The sequence below is a fragment of the Lichenostomus cassidix genome, chromosome 4 (genome assembly GCF_008360975.1).
Source record: "Lichenostomus cassidix isolate B80296 chromosome 4, HeHo_3.0, whole genome shotgun sequence".
Classification (NCBI taxonomy): Eukaryota; Metazoa; Chordata; class Aves; order Passeriformes; family Meliphagidae; genus Lichenostomus; species Lichenostomus cassidix.
The window spans coordinates 62183271-62204465 of NC_139484.1; the positions used below are offsets into that span (position 1 = coordinate 62183271).

A 21195-nucleotide genomic window follows, 5' to 3' on the forward strand; every position below is an offset into this window, starting at 1 on the left:
GTGCTCTGACATGACCCTGCCTGAGCAGGGAGGTTGGACCACATGGCCACTGTGGTCCTTTCCAACCTGACCCAGTCGGTGATTCTGTGATTTTTATTTTTATTTTACTCCATTCTCTCCCGCCCGGAGAGTTTTGGGAAAGCGCAAGCAGTGCTCCGCGCACGCGCCACCCGCGCGCCGCCACCATCCCGCCCCGCCAGCGTCGCGCGGCCCATCCCCGCCCTCCCATTGGGCGCGCGCGACCCGTCACGCGCGGCCGCCCCCTGGCGGGGCGGGAGCGTTCGCGCAGGCGCACTGCCCGCTGAGGGGGCGCGGAGGCGGCGCCGGCAGGACCCGCGCACGGCGCCTTCCTGCGGGCCGCGCCGGCAGCCGCTCCGAGCCATGCTGCGGGCGTGCCGCCGAGCGGGGCTCGCCGCGGCCAAGCAGGTGAGCGTTCCCCGGGGGAGCCCCGCCACCCACACCCGCTGTAACCAACCCTGCGACCCGTGCGGCCAGGCCAGGCCTGCGGGCAGGGGGGAATCCCTGTGACCGCGGCTCGGCGCGCGCTGAATGACTCCGGACGCGCGGGCCGCGATTGGCTGCGCAGCCTTTGACGGGCGGCCGCGACCGCCAATGGACTTGGGGGGCGGGCACTAGCCCGTGGGTTGTACTACCAGTCCCAGCGTGCACCGCGGCAGAACAGCGCGGGACAGAGTGAGGCGCCGCCGCAAGGCACGCCGGGACGCGTAGTCCTTAATGGGGTGGCGGCGGCGCCGCGATGCTTGCTGGGGCCTGTAGTCCCGACCGCCATGGCCGCGCCGGGCCCGCAGCCCCGCTTTGCCGCGCCCGGCCCAGACCCCGGGACAGGCCCGGGAGCCGCGGGCGCGGCCCGGGAGCCGGTGGAGGCTCGGTGGGGACGCGCACGGCCCGCTGGCCCCGCGTGGGTCGCGGGTGGACGGGTGGCGGGCTCTCTCCGCGGCGGGGAAGGACGTGACCTTGCCTTTCCCGGCGCGGCCTCCCGCGCTGCCCCGCCTGCACCCGGTGGGTCCGGCAGCCCGCGGGGTCGGGCTGGCGCGTCCCGGTGTGCAGCATGGGGACACGGGTGATGCCAGCGCTCATGTTCAAGGGGATCCTTCTGTCCTCGCAGTGGGACACGAGGAGGACACAGCACCCGATGTTGGGGACAGAAGTGCCCGTGGGACTCGTGCTCTGTGTCCTGGACTTTTGCCTCTCCTTAGCAGCAGAGATAAAGATGACGATGTACTGTGAAGCCTTTTTAAAGCAGTAGGCCAACTTTAGGAAGCCACAGGGGTTTGTAGGTGAGGGTGACAGCTCTACAAAGGCCCCAACCTGTATTTCAGCTGCCTTCATAATTGATAAAAAGTAACCTGATCAGATCACTTTTATATCCTGCTCTCCATCCCTATGTTCATTACCCTCTGTTTACACGGTTTAGCAAAGGAGAAGCTGTGTGTTCTTCCCTCTAAAGCTCCAGCCTTTCCCACTGCAGCAGCTGCATTTCCCCTGCTGGTCTGTAAGGCTGGAGAGTCCTTGGGTCACCTGATGCCCACTGAAAAAAGGCTCTGCGTTTGCCTGGCTGTGGAAAGTTTCATCTGGAAGTTGAGAAGATGGAAACCAGGCTTTGGCAGATATTTATCACTTGAGGCTATTTGCATACGCTCAGCCTTTAGCAGAATGTGTCTGGAATGAGTGTACAGCTCCAGAACAGCCAGGGTGGTGCTTTGCAGCTGGAAGTTGGTCATCGGGCTGTAAATATTTGGTGGAAGAGTCACAGAGTGGTTTGTATTGGAAAAGACCTTAAGATTGTCTCATTCCAAATGCCTGCTGTGGGCACCAGACCAGGTTGCTCCAAGCCCTGTGCAGTCTGGATTTGGACACTTCCAGGGGTGGGACATCCACAAATTCTCTAGGCAGCCTGTGCCAGTGCCTCACCACCCTCACAGGGAAGGATTTCTGCCTGAGAACTGTGCAAACACAGAGATGCCACAGCATTCTGTGAAGTTTATCTGTACCAGAGAGCTCCTGGTGGAGACTAAGAAAAGTTTATTCTTCCTTTCCTACTGTGAGCTCTGTGCAGGGAGCGTCACTAAACTTGTAACAAGTAAATTGAAGTTGTGGCTTTGAGGGGAGGGGGTCTTTATCACTTCAGTTTCAGAAATGTTTTCTGCTACATATGCAGTGCTGCAGAGAGACTTCTACTTGAAGTGTTTTTGTAGTTTTCTTTGAAAAGAAAGAGGACTTTTAGTAAAAATGTGTGATGTTTGGCAGAAGCCTAGAATGATGGGAAATCAGTTAGAGTTCTGTGGTCAGATGTCCTTGTTGTACCTGACCTCTGTCTTAATGAAGACAAACTTCCCTGAAGTTTCTGGTTTGCTCTTTCTGTTTAAATGCATGAATCCCATGTTGCAGAAATTCAGGATCAGGATGCTGGAGCCTGGTGCCTGAGAGAGGTTGAGCTGGGACTGAATAAACAGAGGGTGATGTGTCCTGTCCCTGGTTATTGGAAGTTACACATAAAGTATAAACCTGCAAGGCAGATGATATTTGTTTAATGATGTTCTGCTGTGCTGTTCCTGCCCTGAGCACTGCCTGGGTTAGCTCATGTGGATATCCTTAAATGTCCTTAAATCACTAGGGCTCATAATAATAACCAGAGTGAAGGTGTGATGTGCCCTGCAAAGTGATTCTCATGGTGATTAAACAGTAGATAATGAATGTAAAATAAAAAGCATTTAAGAAGGTGAGTGAAACAACTACCACATAGAACTGCTGGAGGAGGAAGAAAACATAGAAACAGCTGCCCTGCAGTGCCCTTGCTATGGGCTTCCTTGCTCTCTCCATGCCTCATCCAAAGGGTTTTCTCTGTCTTCTGCATAACAGAAAGTGGTTTATTTCTGCCTTTTGCAGGGCACAGCAAAGCACATGGGATGTATTTCTCCCAAAGCCTTTGAGGTGTTATTACAAATAAATAACAGGAGTCTAAAAATTTACAAAATTCACAGAAATTATGCAAAGGGGAGATTAGAAACTACCTGCAAGTTTCCAAATTGTGGTGGTACAGCAAATATAAGCAATATTATTATGATGACCAAAGGAGAGCAGTGCTTCTTAAAAAATGTTTTTTAAAAAATCAGTGATTTCTGGAGGTATTAGTTGCTCCCATTGCTAGATCTGTCAGAGTCCCAATACCACAGATGGAAGGCCTGTGTTATTTTTCCTCTCATCTTGATGAAAAATAATTAGAAATGAGGATTTGGCTAATTCTAGAACAGTCCAGCTTGGAAGAGATCTCGAAAGATCATCTGGTCCAAAGGGCATCTGGACTAAAATCATAATCTCTCCAAAAAAAACCCCTTCTGGTGCACAAAGCATTTTATGCTGAGTTAAGAGAAGCAGCTTTTCTCCTCTGCCTTGGTGAGTCCCTGAGCACAGCCTGATCCCAAGGGCAGGAGCTGATGTGTTTACTGAAGGTGTAGAGCTAAATGGGTCTGGTGTTGTTTGCCATCACTATGAGTGAGCAGGGGTTTTAGCCAATGTGGACAGGGGTGAGCTGGCCCAGCCAGCAGGGTTATGGTTGTGGCAGCCTCCAGGATCACCCAGGAGGCAAGCCCAGTGACAGGGAGTGACAAGGGAGTGGCAGTGGTGCAGGGGGGGATAATCTCCAGAAAGCCTGGCCAGGAGCACTGGAGTGATGGCTTATTGCCAGGGGAGCACCAGGCAAAACAGCCCAATCCTAAAGTGTTGGAAGGGACTGGGAATTCAGTCTGAACTGATCAATAGGAAATCAGTTTTTTTTCCTTTCTCATTTTATTGGCTTGAGCTGTATGCTTTATGGTGGATTATTTTTCTCCTCCTGTACTTCACAGTGTCTTACTGAGAGTCAGGAACATGTTCAAAAGTTGCTAACAAAATGATTTGCAAGGCTTTTATTACAGAAATTCTCCTTGAAAGGACCAGTGAAGCCTCAGTAAATGCTCCTGGGCAGTCAAGTCAGGCAATAAAAAACATTACAGAATATATTATTATTATTTTGTCGCCTGTTCTGTCCATCACAATCCAGAAAACCAACCACAGAGCACAGTGAGTGCTCCTGAAGGTCTCAGGGGTAAGAGGAGCACACTTCCTCTTGCTGTATATGTGCTCCTGCTACTAATTTAAAAAGTTTTGGCTGCCTTTATGGAAAGAATAAGAATGCAGTGTCCTGCCTTTTCCTGTCTATGCTGTTGGACAAGGATGGGGCCTAAACCACAAGAGCTGTGCATGTTATTGCCATGTGCAAAAGGAAATAGAGAGGCTTGTCTTCTGGGGTTATGTTGTAGTAAAGCATCTCCCAGTTTTTTCTTTCTTAAAGAAAAATTTCCCGGTTGGGTAAAATACCTCAACTGTGGGAAAAGTTCTTTTTGTGCCTTTGATTTCTCATGAGTCCTGTATTTCCCTGTTAGTAATTCCCACGTGGGAAAAAAACCTCTGAGGGCGATAGTGTATTTTCTTCTGTAGGCTTAGAGTAGCTTAACCAGTCCTTCAGAGAAGATAAAAATCTTGATAATGTGGATTGTGTTAAGTAGAATATAATAAAATATCACTCTTCATATACTAATTTAATTTATATTATAATCTGATTTCTGTCTGGAAAGTGTACATGTTATTAATTCTTTTAAAGAAGAGGTCTTGGTTTGGAAGCTCAAGGAGAATTGCTTGTATATCATAAGAATTAAAAATAGTTTAAAGTATTGAAACAGCTGTTGTGTTCTGCACTGCTCACACTGAGCTGTTCTAGTGCATGAGATTGAAGTGCATCTGAACTGACCCAGACCAGAGGTAGGGAACATAAATCAGCAAAATAAATGCAGAAATAAGCTGGGTAGGGGTTTTGTTCCTTTTCATTTTTCAAAATGCTTCATGACTGCTTACAAAGCCCTTAACCTGGCAGCTGCACATGGCAAAACTCTCCCGTGTTTTAGGGAAAAGAGTACAACATCACTGTTTTAGTGCTGGTCACAGCTTTCCTAGACACATTCAAGTCGTGGCAATGGAGCAATTCAGCCCAGTTGTCCTGTTGAGGGGGAGATGCTGCACTGTGCTCACTGCTAACCCCTGGCTGCTTTCCCTGTGCAGAACAGCCGGTGTGTGAGAGCCTCACTCCGTCCATCGCGGCTGTACCGCGGATATGCCACCCACTCCGGGGAGTCCGGGTATGTATGGGGTTTGGAGGGTGCAACTGGTTCTGCCAGTGCATTGGCCAAGAGGGAGTATCTGCTCCTTAGTTTCACATGAGAGCAGACTCCTGGCAGTGGGATGTTTGTGTGGAGTAACTCTTATTCTCCTGGGTTTGTGTGTTCCTTGTTTGGTTCCATAATATCGTGGATATTTATGAGGGAAGTTGTGGGCTGCCATCTTACCTTTGGGTTAGACAAGAACCAGTGTGATATGAGGGTGAAGGTGATTTGAAGTGGGTGCTGGGTTTGTTGGCAGGGCCTGGAACAGAGTGGTGGTCCCCAGCTGTAAGCTGAAGACTCACAAGCTGTTTGATGTTTGCCATATGACACAACTTACATCCCTTTCACTCTTCCCTCCTCAGCGTTTCTGTAGGCAAAGTCATCGGTGCAGGTCTCCTGTTTGTGGGTGGAGGGATAGGTGGAACCGTCCTGTACGCCAGCTATGACAAACAGTTCCGGGAGAGCGTGGAGAAGGCCATTCCCTACTCTGACAAACTCTTTGAGATGGCACTTGGCCCTGCACCCTCCAGTACACCAATGCCAAAGAAACCAGTGAGTGTTTCCCATTCACTCCCACACATTAATTCTTCTGGTTTTTAAAGAGAGTGTTTTCTCTTAGCTTCCAAATTCTCATTACTTTCGTTACGTGCCAAGTATTTAAAATGTTTAAGAATTAAGATTCCTTAAATTAAGAAGTTTTAAGAATTACGAACTCAGTAACTACTTTGTACCTTTCCCATTACGATCCTATGATTGTGGTCTGTGGGTTGTAAAACTTATTTTTATTTACAGTAAAATAATGTAATGGAATCCTAACTGAGCAGCTGCTCTGCTTATACTCAGAAATAAACTGGGGGGAGAGAGAGAGGTAGGTGACAGGCTGGAATTTAACTGCTTTATTAGAGGCTTAGTGTAGTAAGTGGTGTAGCAGGATTACAAAACTTAGTCTAAATGAACTTGTTTTAAAGAGGACTGAGAACATTCTTGAATGAGTTAAGATTTGAATGGTACAGAGCCAGGCATAAGCATCATACTTGGAAATCTTAGTGGCACAACCCTGCAGAAGGGAAAATCTGATACAGCCTTTGGCACAGGTCTGGAAATTGAACCTGGAGGTTTCTCTGCTCCTGCCTGTGAAAGGAAACACTTCACAGTTATCCAAGAATATTGAAGATCTGCTCTGGACATGGTTTTTCTGAGCTTTCAGAAGGCATTCGGCCTTCAAGAAACCCAAAATATTATTAATTGGATTTTAAGAAGGCTGCTCTTAATGAGTGGGGGAATATCAATCAACAAAATTTTGTCTCCTCTGGTTTTAGCTACACTTTGTATGATCATCCAAGCTCTTGGTGCCTCCTAGGCACTAGGAAATTGTGCAAACCAGATCAATCAGCAGAGTTACCACTTCCCCAGTCATGGCTCTAACTCAGCTGTTTTTATTTTTACCTTATGGCTTTCCACAATGGATATTAAGGGATTAATACAATAAAAAGTTATGATACTCTGTGTTTGAGTGTATATCTGCCCCAACCACCAGCATCTGAAGCCTTTCAAAAGATTTCAAAATCAATGAAGCCAAACTTAGGGTTTCTGCATTCAACACACTCAGAAGTGTTTGGAATATTTGGGGCATGAAATTATTTCCTTTTTATGCAGAAGTTAATAAATATTTGTTTATAGTGAAAACCACCACAACTTTACCTGCATTTTTGGAGAGGTGAAAATTGTAAAAACTCCTTCTGAATTAAAAATCAAGTCAAGAAATTAGATAGACTCACTGCTGTTTTCATATGTACTTTGAAGCTCAGATTTGTGGTACACACACCTAGATATGGAAAAGGTGTAATCCATGCTGTTTGAAAAACTGATGATATTTCTTATTTTTAACTTTGCAAGATACATCAAGGTCCACTGAAGATCTCATCTGTAGCAGAAGTAATGAAAGAGTCTAAACAGCCTGCTCCCAAATCCCAGATAGGCAAACCAGAAGCTGCTGCTCCTACAGAGGAAAAAGGAGGTAAATTTATGGAATGTCTTATATAAAGAAGCAAATGACTTAATGATCTCCTGTATCATATATGCTAGAGTAGATTAAAATAGTCCTTTGAATGGTTGAAGGCAAGTGTTTTAATTTCTTAGAATTAATGTTATTTTCTTTCCAAGTCATAACATTTGCCTAAAATGGCTTTAGCTCTTTTTTTTCCCCTTATTTTTTTAGGAAATGTATTTACTTTGTAGAATATTTGGAATCTAAGATAAATAATGACTAAGCTGCATAGTTTAGATATGAGACTCAGCAGAAAGAGAACTTCAGGTGCTGGACTCTGAGGCTCTTGCAAGCACAAGACACTTAATTTTGGATGATTACTAGGCTACTCTAAAGCCAGATCAAATGGAACTCATGTAGAGAGATGCAGTTGTGATGCCTTTTTGTGTTTATCTCTTATGGCTCTGTGTATGTGTAACTAATATCTCGTTGCTGTTTATCCAGGAAATTGTCTTCTTCTGGAAATAATAACATCCATATCCAATTAATATGTTTCTACAGAGGAAAAAATTAAGTCTTACATCCCTGTTATTACATTATATCACTTACCATGGAATGGTTTGGAAGGAAGCATAAAAATCACCTGATTTCACCTCCCTGCCAAGGGCAAGGACACTTTCCACTAGACCCAAAAGGCCCATCCAACCTGGCCTTGAGCACTTGCAGGGATAGGGCAGCCACAGCTTCTTTAGGCAACCTGGTCCAGTGCCTCACCACCCTCACAATAAAGAATTTCTTCCAAACATCTAATCTAACCCTGCCCGTTGTCAGTGTGAAGCCATTCCCCCTTGTCCTGTCACTCCATGCCCTTGTCAAAGACCATCTCCAAGTCATGTAATCCCTTATAGCTCCTGGAAGGTGTTAGAAGGTCTCCCTGGAGCCTTCTCTTCTCCAGGCCGAACACACCCAACTCTCCCAGCCTGATTCTATAGCAGAGGTGCTCCAGCCCTCTGAGCATCTTTGGGGCCTCCTCTGGACTTGCTCCAACAGCTCCATGTCCTTCTTATGTTGGGGCCCAAGAGGTGGATGCAGCCTGGATACCCCAGGTGGGATCTCACCAGAGCAGAGCAGAGCAGAGGGGCAGAATCACCTCCCTCAACCTGCTACCCACCCTGCTGGGAATGCAGCCAGGACACAGGTGGTTTCTGCCTGTGCACATGACTAGGTCACGTTGAGCCTCTCATCCACCAGCAACCCAAAGTCCTTGTTCTGGGGGCTGTTCTTGATCTGTTCTCCCCCAGCCTGTGTTTGTGCTTGGGATTGCCCTGACCCAGGTGCAGGATGTTGCACTTGGTCTTGTTAAACTTCATGAGGCTCACACAGTCCCATCTCTTGAGCCTGTCCAGGTCCCTGTGGATGAACATCCCTCCAGTGTGTGACTGCACAGCTCATCTGAATGTCTTCAGCAAACCTGCTGAGGGTGCATCAATCCCACTGCCCAGGTCACTGACAAGATGGTAAACACTCCCAGTCCCAACACTGACCTTGAGGAGCACACTCATCACTGGTGTCCACTTGGACATTGAGCCACTGACCACAACTCTTGAGTGTGATCATCCAGCCAATGCCTTATCTATAGAGGGGTTCATCCATCAGATCCATCTCTCGCAGGACAGTGCCAAATGCTTTGTGAAAGTCCAGAGAGATGGTGGCACTTGCTCTTCTCTTATTCAGCAACATTTCTCCTGTGTGTCTGTGGAGGGCCTCATCTGCTTGGTCATCCCACTCAGGCAGCCTGTAGCAGACCCCTACTGTAACATCACCTGTCCCTGCCCTCCCTGTAATCCTGGCCCATAAACTCTTGGCTGGCTCCTCATCCATCCCCAGGCAGATCACAGTGCACTCCAGGTAGTCATTGACAGAGAGGATGATTGCACTCCTTGTCTCCCTGTCAGGCATTCCTAAAGAGCCTTCATCCTTCCATTCCAACACTCCAGTCACAGGAACCATCCCACCATGTCTTCATGAAGTGAGGTTCCCTTTTCATGGTTCCCCTCTCCTAGCAGCTTTGGTTTAAGCTCTTCACCAGCTTGGTGGGCCCCTGGCCGAAGATGCTCTGGTCCATCCTTCTCTGGCAGATGGAGCCATCACCTCAGCTATACTAACTGGTGTGTTCTGCAACTGTGTTTAACAGCAGGCAAGGCTGCAGCACAGATCATCTCTGCAACAGGGGTAGCCATGTCGGTGCCAGCTCCGGGGATACAGACTGAAGAAGGTGAAAAAAATGTGAATACAATGAAGAAAACCGAAATGCTGTAGTGTCATGTGCATGCATTCTGGCTTCTGTGTTGGTATTTGTCATTGTTTAAAGGTGTGAGTCTCTGTGCCTTTTGCAGAAAACTTCTGTCATCTGTTAATAGATTTTTAACACAGCAAGAAGCTGAGATTGATGCCTGGGACAGGTATAGGTGTGAGGATGAGAGCAAAGCCTGACTTTATGCTGAACTGAACTTTTACATTCCAGTTTGCCTCTGCTCTTGGTGGCTCTCTGATTGCTGTTCAGAAGAGCATCTCTGCCCAGGGCTAAGTGAAGAAACTGTTTGTTGTTAAACTCAACAAGAGACACCAGCCTCTAGATGATGGTCTCTTCCAAGTACAATTAGATTATATTATATTAATTCCTTTAGATATGAACACATTTCATAGAAAGCATGCCAGGGGTAAGTACATGATGCAGAGTAACATGAGCATTATTCAGAGGTTACCTGATGGGTTTTGTTGCAGAATGAGGCTGAGAGCTCTGGGCTCTTTCTTCAGTTCAGGTGCAACTTGCTGTTGGACTTGAGAGCATTAGTTAAGTCATTCTTGAAGGCATTTTAAGTGGCCACACGCTAGGGAATAGAGTATAATTGTGATTCACCATAGCCTTCTCACTCATCCTTCATTGTTTTGGTTGGGCTCTGTAAGCATGCCAGAGGAGAACTGAAAAAAAGTAAAGATTCACTTGAAATTTAAATTTGCCCCCCTAAGTGTTTTTCACTTCTTTGCCTTTTACTTCTGAATCTTGTGTAATTTTGCAACTAGACAACATTAAGTCTCCAGATGCGTGTGAGGTGTCCATGCTATTGTCTTTAAGATGTGAGACTGGCCTTTGCAATTATGGATATAAAGATGTTTGAGGTAGCTTCAGCATGGCTTCGAGCAGAAGTCAGATTTGCAAAGTGATACCGACTATAAAAATCACTTTTGAGAAAGTTACTTCCCTACAAGTAACCTCTGTGCACTAATTTGGGCTCTCCACTTAAACAGTTTGACTCTTTTTTTGCTTCTGAATAGGTAAAGGACACGCTATTAAAGAACGGCCACCAGAAGAAGTTGCAGCCCGGCTTGCCCAGCAGGACAAAGAGGAGCAAGAGAGGGTATCAGGTAAGTCCACACTGTCACTGCTCCTGTGTGTCTTGCACAGGACAGAACTGTGGGATTGCACTGGTTTTAGAGTCCTAAGCTACTTGCACACGTCTTGGCTGTTGTCCCTGCGTTGTTAGTATAGGGAGTAGTGGTAAAGCTTCTTCCACCCACTCAGAAGTAACTGAGAATTGAAGAATAATGGAAAATTTGAGGTTGGAATGGACTTCAAGGTTCAAGAAAGATACGAAAATTTACTTGTTTTCTCTTGAGAACCATTAGAACAAGTGAACATGGTTCACAAGTGAACACAAACAAGTGAAACAAGTGAACACTTGTTCACAAACAAGTGAACAAGTGAACATACCTGCACCTCTCTGCAAACCCATGGTAAAGGTCTTCCACTGGACAGTGTTTTGCTGTAGGTGCAGACTTGGACCTTAATACCCCTGCTCTGAATGAGGAGAGCATTGTGGTGACCTTCTTCTTTAGGCTGCTGTTTAGTTCCCAAACTGACCGGCTCTTTTAGGTCATAGAAAGTCATATAAGAGATGTAGAGGCTGTAACATGTAGGTTTACTAATTATAAAGTTCTTTATTGTTTAATTGACTTAACTTCTTTTCCAGCCCTTGCAGCAACTCTAGAAGGAGCCCTAAACACAACTGCTCGTGTAACCCTTCAGGCTATCACTGCTCAGGAGTCAGCTGTGCAAGCAGTGAATGCCCATTCCCAAATACTGAAGGAGGCCATGGATGATTCTGAGGTAAATTGGACAAGTGGGGACAGTTTTTTCTTTTTCATTGTGTTCAGCAAAACTTCAATCTCAATTAAAATAAACTTGGAATCTTTTCTTGCAATGCCTACATTTATCACAGTTTTAACTGAACTTTCCACTTGTGAAATGTGGTGTAGTCAAATAATACAGCGGTTTTGATTTTGAATTTTGTTGGGTTTTTTTTTCCCCAACTCCTCTATTTTCTTTCTGCTTAGAAGAAAATTCAAATTAATAGGTTAATAGTTTTCACATTGCATTTTAATTAATTTTATTTTAATTCCCAAGACCTGTTTTACCTAGTTAAGGTCATGCTGTCCACCCTGATAATTCCATTGAACTTGTTCCCTTTGCCAACATCTTCTTGCTGGAAGGGGATGTACAAGTGATAACATTTGTGTCCTGGTGTGCTTATGGCAGGGTTTGTGTGGATCTGCCACTGCCTAACCAGTTCTGGAGCAGAGATAAAATTCAGTTGTTAATCAGTTAGCAGGGACTTGTGGGCAAGCAACCAAGCACTCATGATTTAATCTAGTAGTTAATAAAATAACTGTCTTAAGAGATTGTTTTTAAGATTAATTACTAAACTTAATTTAAAATTAAGCAACTTTAAAGTATTATGGTACTTTACCTATTAAGTTTAAAAGCAATTTTAAAGTATTACAGTACTTTAATACACATGGTGATATCCCCACATAATGGGTACCATGCAGTGATTCTCATGTAAGTTTTTCCATGGGGACAAAGGTCTGTGGCTCAGGAAGAAAACCATTAAGAATCAAACAAAGCCCAAAACAAAATGTTGCAAGAGAAACATCACTTGTAAAGCTTCCAGCTGTGCTGTTGAAAAACCACAAGAATGCTGCTCAGTTTGAGGGAAATACTCAGCAACATGTGAATCTCTGCAGGCTTTCACTCTTCAGTAACTCTCTTGTTCAGTGATTGTAATGACCCTAATGAGGAATCTGTGCTTCCCAGGATGCTGGGGAGAAAAAATCCTCCCAGTGGCGCACGCTGGAGGAGGCGCTGAAGGACAGGAGGAGAGCAGTGGATGAGGCTGCTGATGCCCTCCTGAAAGCCAAGTGAGTTGCCTGAGTTAAGTCTTGGAGTAATAAGTTGTATTGCTTATGTGAGGGCTAGCAAACACTAGATGAGTTTCTAGAAAGTATAGAGTCCCCTGTGTTCATATTAAATGATCTTTTTGTGCCAAATCAAAAAATGGTGTAATACTCATTAGTACAAGCATTTTAATTTGACATGTGCAACTTAAGGTGCCTGTGCACAAAGTCCTCCCTGTACCAGAGAGTCTGAAAGAGTCCTGTTCTTTGTAAGAACTTGTTTATTTTATATAGAGTGCTGGTAAGTTCGAGTAGGATTAAAAAATATATATATATCCACAGTCCTTTTAGTTTACTGTTGAATAATTTTGTTATTATTAAACCTATTGTAAGGACTTCAGCCTGGAGACAAGAATGCTCTGGGGAGACCTTCAAGCACCTTCCAGTACCCAAAGAGGCTGCAAGAGAGCTAGGGAGGGACTTTTTACAATGGCAGAACAGGGCAGAATAGCTTCAGCTGACAGAGGGCAGGTTTAGATTGGGTATTAGGAAGAAATCCTTCCCTGTGAGGATGGTGAGACACTGGACCAGGTTGCCCAGAGAAGCTGTGGCTACCCCATCCCTGGAAGTGTTCAAGGCCAGGCTGGATGGGGCTCTGAGGGTCTAGTGGAAGGTGTCCCTGCCCATGGCAGGGGGTGGAATGAGATGATCTTTAAAGTTCCTTCCAACCCAAACCATTCAAGGATGACTCCATGACTGCATTCTGTGTACTGAGTCAGTAACATCACCAGCCTCTTTCAGTTGCAATGAAAATTAAACCTTGCAGCATCCTTTGACAGTTCCCTGTGTCCACAGAATTGCTTTTAAGCAATTAGATTTTTACTAAGCACGTCCCCAAGAAAAACTTGAATTCTGAATGGGAGCACTGCTCTTACCCGGGGCTCTGTATGAATTGTGTTGATGTGTCCTGAGTGTGGTCTGCAGGCACTGGAGGAGCAGAAATAAAATGACAAACAGTGTCTCCAAGATGCCCTTGTAATGAGGTTAGAAATAAATTTGGAAACCCTTTGATGCTTCTGAGGCTAAGAGAGTAACATCATCCTTGAAGTTGCATGGTTACTATCCTGTTATAAACTTCCCTTATCTTTGATGTTGCTGTGCTGACTAAAATTAGTGGGAGCTGTAACTGAGGTTTCATTGTTAAAACAAAGCTAATGCAAGCCCCACATGTATCAGCTTTCATTCTCTATTGCTCTACTGGATATCTTTGCTTTTATTTATTTTCTTAATTTACTTATTTTAAAGCTTGTTCCTTATTCTAATGAGGTAATTGGAAACCTCCATTGGTTTGAATGGATTTAGAAAAGGAACATTTTTACACTTTTTCCTTGATTTCCAATTGTGCTAGAGGAAAACAGTTCTTTCCTAATTACAAAAAACCATAATCTATCTTTACAGAGCCCTATAAATTTTCTCCCATCCTCATTAATCTCCACCAGTCACCATGTTCAAAATACTTCTGCAAGCGTAAGCCATCTATATTAAAAATGTTTCCTTGCTGCTGTTATGTGCTGGAAATGTCTGCTGTCTAATTATAACCTAGTTTTACTAACACTAACTCCTTTCAGTGAACTTCCATCTTCCCTCCAGCTAAATCTTGAGTACTAATTGCAGTATAAATAATTCTCATTTGACATGGAATAGCCACACTGACATCTTTAGGTTTCAGGCTGTGGGAAAAAAGTAAACCTTAGTTAAAGCATCTTAGAATTGGTAGATAGGAAGCACCAGTAGAGTTACCCAGTAGTTCTTCCTGTGAATACCAACAGCATAAAGTAAGTTTTCTTTAGGATGATAAGCCCTGTATGTGTTACATTTAGCAGCTGCTTCTCTTTTCAGAGAGGAGTTGGAGAAGACGAAGGGTGTAATCGAGAAGGCCAAGAAGTCTCAGCTGGCAGGAGCCAAACCTCACATTGTTGCTGCAGAAGAAAATCTCCATCATATGATCGCAGACTTAGACAATGTGGTGAAAAAGGTAAAGCTTCCTCAGATTGTTTGTAATTCCCATTAGAGTAGGGATTCCTTGGCAGCTTGTGCAGACCTCCCATTCCCAAATCCTCTGCAGGGGGTGAAATATGTTACAGAATCATAGAATAAGTTGAGTTGGAAGGGACACATCAGCCTCATTGAGTCCAACTTCTGGCCCTGCACAGGACACCCCAAGAATCCCACCCTGTGCCTGAGAGCATTGTCCAAACACTTTTTGAGCCCAGACAGACTCAGTGCTGTGATCACTTCCAGTGCATTATAAAGTGAAAATCTATCCTCTTGTAGCTGTACTCAGTCTTTGAGCTGCTTATTTTGCCAGTGATCAGACATGGCAAGATCTTTTTGAGAACTTGAACTTAAAAAGAACTTGAACTGTCTTGAAATAGTCCCTAGGTGGCTTGATGGTGTCAGTCCTTGCTCTTGGCAACTTATAATTCATCATACTTAATTCCAAGGTAATTTACCATGAGGAGTGGTAAATTACCAGGAGGAGGAGTTCAACATGTGCTAATGACTTGGTGGATAAATCACTTTGCAGTTCAGAAGACTGGGAAAGAAATATAGAGGTGAAATTTATTTCCCTTTGCAGGACAGCTCTGAATTCATCAGGTATGTTTGGAGTGAATTTAGCCCTTCCTATAGTGGGAACATCAGAACTCACTGAGGAGGGCAGCAATAGCAGGCATAGCTTACTAGGTCTGTATGATGGCTGTAAGCAGAGAAAAGCTGGAGATGTTCTAAGATATAAACTGAATTCAAAATACTCTTGGTCCCGTCCAGGCTACAGAATAGCTGTGTAGTTACAGTGGGCATATGAGGCAAAACAGATTAGTGATAGTTCCAGCAAAGGATTATTGTTTAAGAGAGGTTTGATACCACAGGTGGGGTTTTGTGCTCCCTCAAGTGAGTTTGCTTTGGGCTGGAGGGTAACTGTATCTGCCACTATCCCAGAGCTTGGCATTGTATAATACGTGCCTTCAATTTCAATCCTTGCCTTGAAAAACAATCTGATCCTTGTTTGTTCCAGGTTCAGGCAGCACAATCTGAGGCCAAGATCGTGGCTCAGTACCATGAGCTGGTGGCTAAAGCCAGAGAGGAGTTCCAGCGGGAGCTGGACAGCATCACCCCTGACGTGAAGCCTGGCTGGAAGGGAATGAGTAAGTCTTCCATTGTGGGTTTACCTCGTGCTTGTTGCACTGTGGTTTGTAGTGCCTGACCACTCAATGTCCAGCATCCCAATTTCCACAGTATTTGTTTGGTTTGAAGTGGAAATTATTTCACAACTAAATTAATAATCTAAAGCAGGTGTTACAAAGAGGAATAATTCTACCTGTGCAGTATGGGAAGTGTCACAAAACGTAGCTCTTGTGTGATAAATATCATAGGGTTTTATGAACATCTCTCCCTTCCCTGGTATTCCAAGAAGGGATCCAGGTCATTCCAGATTTGAGTCAAATCTGTGTTAATCAGTGACCAAGAGCTTGGCTGACTCTGTGGTTAGAGGTGTCATAAAACACCGTTGTTATAGGATGATAATGAACTCCTTGAATTTTTCTACATCATCACTGAAACTGAGAGATTTCATTGTTCATACCCTGCCTGCCCCAGTACATTTTGTTTCTGAATGGAAATGACACAGTAACACACCAGTAACAGCAGCCAGTGCTGCACAAAAGCAGTGGTCAGCTCACCCACAGTAGTGCTCCCTGCATGCTCCTTGCCACAGGTTCCCTTGCTCACCTAAACTGCTTTCATTTTAAAAACAAACAGAGCTGCAGAAAGTGGATTGTATGTGTTCACAACTACTGTGGATGAGCTCCTCCAATAATCCATGTGTGGTATGTCCATGGAGCAATTACTGCCTGTAGTAGTTCAAAACAATTAATTCCCATAAAAACCCCACAGCTTTTCCAGATATTTCCACTTAGGGTTTAACATAAATTGACTAAGTGATCTCAGACTTCTCTAGCTGATGTGTTCAGAGGCAGCTGTCAAGGCTTCATTTGTGAGTTACAGATTTTTTTACAGAAGTGGTAACTGCCATTTGAAAAAAATGTGGTGTCAATATTGCCTTAATGTTTCTCTTGAAATAATACAATACAGAATTACATCAGACTCTTACTTTAATCTTACTTCATGCTTTAGCAATATGGATGTTAGTCCACAAAATCATTTTCCTAAATGAATACACCAGACTTTTGGAATGGTCAGTTTTCATTTAAAAAACAGTCAATCATACTCCCAGTATATGTGGGGAAAACCTTTGAAATTACCAAATTGTTTGTGGAGTTTGCTTTTGGGGTGTTACTATTTTGAAGAAAAATCACTTCTTTAGGCTCCTTGGGGATGGAGCTGCCTTTCCTTGCACAGAATAAAAGGAGAACACATTGAGTTTTGTGATCACTGCCCTTCTATGGGAGGAAAGGGAAGCTCCTGGTAGCTTTCATGTGCCCCATTTCTCACTGGTGTAACCTACTGAAGCACTGGGACTGACTTGTTGGGGTCCCTGACTCTCACTGCCACTGAGGAATTTGTTTCTTGACCAACTGCTTCTGTTTGTAAGAACCTACAAATGTCAGACTAAAATTTCTGGTGTCCTGTTGCACTTTTCTACTTCAAACTTCTGTTCCTTGCTTTGGCTGAATTTAAATGTCCATATGTGGGTTTCCAAGGGTGATTTTCGTGGTTGGGGTGTCTTGGGCTACATCTTGCCTGTGATACAGAGACTTTTACACTACACACACTGTTTTTCCTCAATTCCTGAGGACTTTGTTTCATGTTTAAGTCACTGTAGATAAGCTCTTAGTTTTCTATTTTACTTTTGCATGTCTGCCTTGCTGTAGTGAATGTGCATTAACTTTTCCAACCTCTCTCCTTTCTGTTGCAGAGATAACTGACTTAGGTGAGTTACTGTCACTTGCTCTGGTCTTGTGAAAGGTCTCTCTTCTTTGTCCTTTTTTATGTTTCTGTGGGGCATGACTTTAACTTACAACCAGTGTCAACAAAAGGATGAAATGTGGCATTCCTAGAACATTTCAGGCTGAGGTATGCCTTGGGGTCCTCTCTAGTCATTTTGCACACCTGGCTTAAGCCACAAACTGACCTGTTTGTAACACTGTTGCATCCAACAGCTGAGCTTAGTGCTGCTGGTCAGCTTTCCCACTGGCCATGAGCACCACTGCTGCAGGTCCTCCTGTGCCAGTCCTTTCTCCAGCACTCAACAGCAAGGTGACTGAAGGACTGTGCAATCTTGCTTGCTTTAGACCCTGCAGGAATGCTTGCCCAAGTAGTCCCAGTTTTCCATACAGGTGGTTTAGCTGGCAGCCAGTGCAAAATGAGCTGCAGCATTTTATAGAGCCCTTCTCAGGTCACCAAATGCTGCCAGGGGTAGCTTGGGTCCTCCTCCTCACCAGGTACAATGGGATTTTGAATTGTGCTGACCTCTGAGTAGCCAAACCTGAAAGGTACAATCTGGGGTAAGGAATCTGAGTAGGAGCAGTTGATCTGGAGGACTGTTGAAGATATGGAATTGTAAATTACAGTGGGGAATAATTTGGAAAAAAATAAGATAATTTCTCTCCTGGAATGAAAATACAGCTCAGAAAGTGGTCTCAGGTGGGCATTAGCACAGATCAAGGGCTTGAAGTGCTCAGAGACTTTCCCCAGAACAAGCTCACTGCTCAACAACCCCTGTGAGCCCCAGAGCACTCAAGTGGGAGGCGGGTAAGCACTGCAGCAGTTTCCTGTGGTTTCCATTCCCCCCCTCATGCCCTATGTTTCCTTTAGCTGGGCAGTTGTCCACAGACGACCTGAACTCCCTGATAGCCCACGCCCATCGCCGCATTGACCAGCTGAACAGGGAGCTGGCAGAGCAGCGTGTCAGGGAGCAGCAGCACATCGAGTCTGCCCTGGAGAAGCAGAAACTTGAAGATAAAAAAGCATTTGAGGCAGCTGTGGCCAAAGCACTGGAGCGTCACAAAAATGAGATTGAACTGGAACAGGAGAAGAAGGTAAAGTGGCCTGAAGCACCTGGTTAAATCTCTGGCTCAAAAAGGAGGTAGAAGAGCTAATGGAAATGTCCAGAGGGGCAGCTGGGATGGTCTGAGTGGTGGGACACTTCAGATGGGTGAACCCCAGGCTAAACATGAAAAAGAGATGTTGAGTAAGGAAGCGTCTGCAAAATTAGAATGGCAAAATCATACAGGGAATGACTGCCGTGTTACTTGTCTCCTCTTGGAGATAGGGTTACTGGGTCAAAATAAATCCTAGAATGATTTGGGTTGGAAGGGACCTTCAAGATCACCTTGTTCCAAGCCCCTGCCATGGGCAGGGGCACTTTCCACTAGACCAGGTTGCTCCAAGCCCTATCCAGCGTGATCTTGAGAAAGGATTGGGGCAGCCACAGCTTCTCTGGGCAATCTGCCAGCACCTCACCATCCTCACAGAGAGGAATTTCAGTGTCAGATCTGAGCTTGTATGGCCATTATAGCGCTATGTATGGAAAAAGTAAAGTCTCTTTGGCTTGGAAGCTGGTTTATAAACACCTGAATTGACATATTACTCTATTCTTTATATATTATTTGATAGCTGCACTAAGTGCCTAATGAGTAACCAGCAGTTCCTGACATGGTAACCAAACCCACACAAAAACAAAAACACCCACAAAAAAAACACCCACCACCAACACACACACAAACACTGCTGTGTGACACTGTCAGAGTGTGTGACAAGCAGCTGAGCAGTGCAGTAACACCCCTTGTGTGTCCAGGTGGATGAGGTGCGGGAGGTGATGGAGAACGAAATGCGCACTCAGCTCCGGCGCCAGGCTGCTGCCCACACCGACCACCTCAGAGACGTCCTGAAGATCCAGGAGCAGGACCTAAAGGTGGAATTTGAGCAGGTAAGAGACAGGAGTTCCCAGGGGAATTAAAGGGATATTTAAACCCTTGCACAGCACACATTTCATATGACAAGTGTCCCGAACCATGTTCTCTAAGATTGAAATGGGGGTTGGGTAGGAAAGCCAGCTTACCTTGAGGTGATAGAGAATGCCTCAATGTGTAAGTTTTATTCAGACTGGTATGAAAAGCTTTTGCTGTAGGTCACAAATTTTTTATACAAGTGCAGTAATCGTTAAATTCACCCCAATAAGTTTTCTTACTGTTACACTGTATTTCCTGTATGCATTGGCCCTAGCAAGGACAACAGATTTATAAAAATGTCTTAAAACCAAGGAAAATAAAATTAACTAACCATTTCTGATTCTCATGTTCCACTCTGTTTCAGAACCTATCGGAGAAGCTCAGTGAGCAGGAGATGCAGTTCAGACGCCTTACTCAGGAACAGCTCGACAACTTCACCTTGGATATAAACACTGCCTATGCCAGGCTGAAGGGAATTGAGCAAGCAGTCGAGAGTGAGCACAAAATTCCTCTTTTTTTAAGGGCTAAAATTGTAATCCCAAAGGCCCCTTACCCAAACATGAGTGTCTAAACCTAGGCTTAGGCACGTAGCTCACAGGCCTGGGTTTGCCACACTGCTGAGCACCCAGCACATCCCAGATGAGCAAATCCAAGGTGGTTCTTCAGAAGTTGTTGTCTTGTTGTGGCTCTGCACTGTGGGACAGATTTGCTTCAGAGCATGTGCTGAGGGGGTGGCTGCTTTGGAAAGCAGAGGGTAGAGAGGTTTTGCTGCTTGTGCTCAAAGCCACATGTGCCCCGACTCAGAGTCCCTCCTTGGCTTCCCTTGCAGGTCACGCAGAAGCGGAAGAGGAGGCCAGGAAGGCCCATCAGCTGTGGCTTTCCGTGGAAGCACTCAAATACTGCATGAGATCAGGCACGGGGGACAGTCCCACGGAGCCCCTGGGGAGCGCGGTGAAGGCCATCAAAGCCAGCTGCGCCGACAACGCCTTCACGGAAGCCTTAACAGCAGCTCTCCCGCAGGAGTCCCTGACGCGGGGCGTGTACAGCGAGGAGGCGCTCAGAGCTCGCTTCTACACTGTCCAAAAACTGGCAAAACGAGTGGCCATGATCGACGAGACCAGGAACAGCCTGTACCAATACTTCCTGTCCTACCTGCAGTCCCTGCTGGTGTTCCACCCTCAGCAGCTGAAGCCGCCGGCTGAGCTCAGCCCTGACGACCTCGACACGTTTAAGTTACTGTCTTACGCTTCCTACTGCATTGAGCACGGAGATCTGGAGCTGGCAGCCAAATTTGTCAACCAGTTACGAGGAGAGTCAAGGAGGGTGGCACACGACTGGCTCACGGAAGCGCGGATGACCCTAGAAACCAAACAGATTGTGGATATCTTGACAGCATATGCCAGTGCTGTGGGGTTGGGAACAACTCAAGTGCAGTGAGCTAGGATTGGAGCTTTGGAGGCAGTTCAGCTGTTCTGTGCCAGAGGGAAATCCCATGATCTCCTGAGGGTTCAAACCGAGCTGTTGGCAGGGGCTGGAAGCATTAAATCAAAGCACGGGTACAGTCTTGTTTCCTTGCACTGTTATTTAATTTCACCACCTGTTGTATTTTTATTGGTTTTGAGTTGTCATGACAACCAACTTCAGGAAGCTTCCCTACAATTTGTGTAAGAATTAATGTTTCCCCATCTTACCAAGTGGGCTTGTGATCCAACCAAAATAATGTTTGTAACCTGCCATTAATCATTTGCCACGTTGTCAGCTGAATAAAACAAGACTTCAACCACTT

At 45.3% G+C, this 21195-nt stretch overlaps 1 protein-coding gene across 4 annotated transcripts; it reads left to right on the plus strand.

The window, feature by feature from the left end:
- The first annotated feature begins 266 nt into the window (after positions 1-266).
- Positions 267-21192, plus strand: IMMT (inner membrane mitochondrial protein). 4 transcript variants are annotated; one of them, XM_085059551.1, is made up of 15 exons: positions 267-426; positions 5116-5192; positions 5579-5768; positions 7113-7233; positions 9398-9478; positions 10540-10629; positions 11235-11371; positions 12359-12462; positions 14338-14473; positions 15515-15644; positions 17375-17389; positions 18274-18497; positions 19256-19387; positions 19774-19903; positions 20239-21192. In XM_085059551.1, exons 1-15 carry the CDS (start codon positions 382-384, stop codon positions 20844-20846), a joined length of 2220 nt encoding a protein of 739 aa, XP_084915677.1. In that variant the 5' UTR covers positions 267-381; the 3' UTR covers positions 20847-21192. The 4 variants fall into 4 exon arrangements, with proteins under 4 accessions (XP_084915677.1, XP_084915678.1, XP_084915679.1 ...); XM_085059552.1 differs by lacking the exon at positions 17375-17389; XM_085059553.1 differs by lacking the exon at positions 9398-9478.
- The last annotated feature ends 3 nt before the right edge of the window (positions 21193-21195 follow it).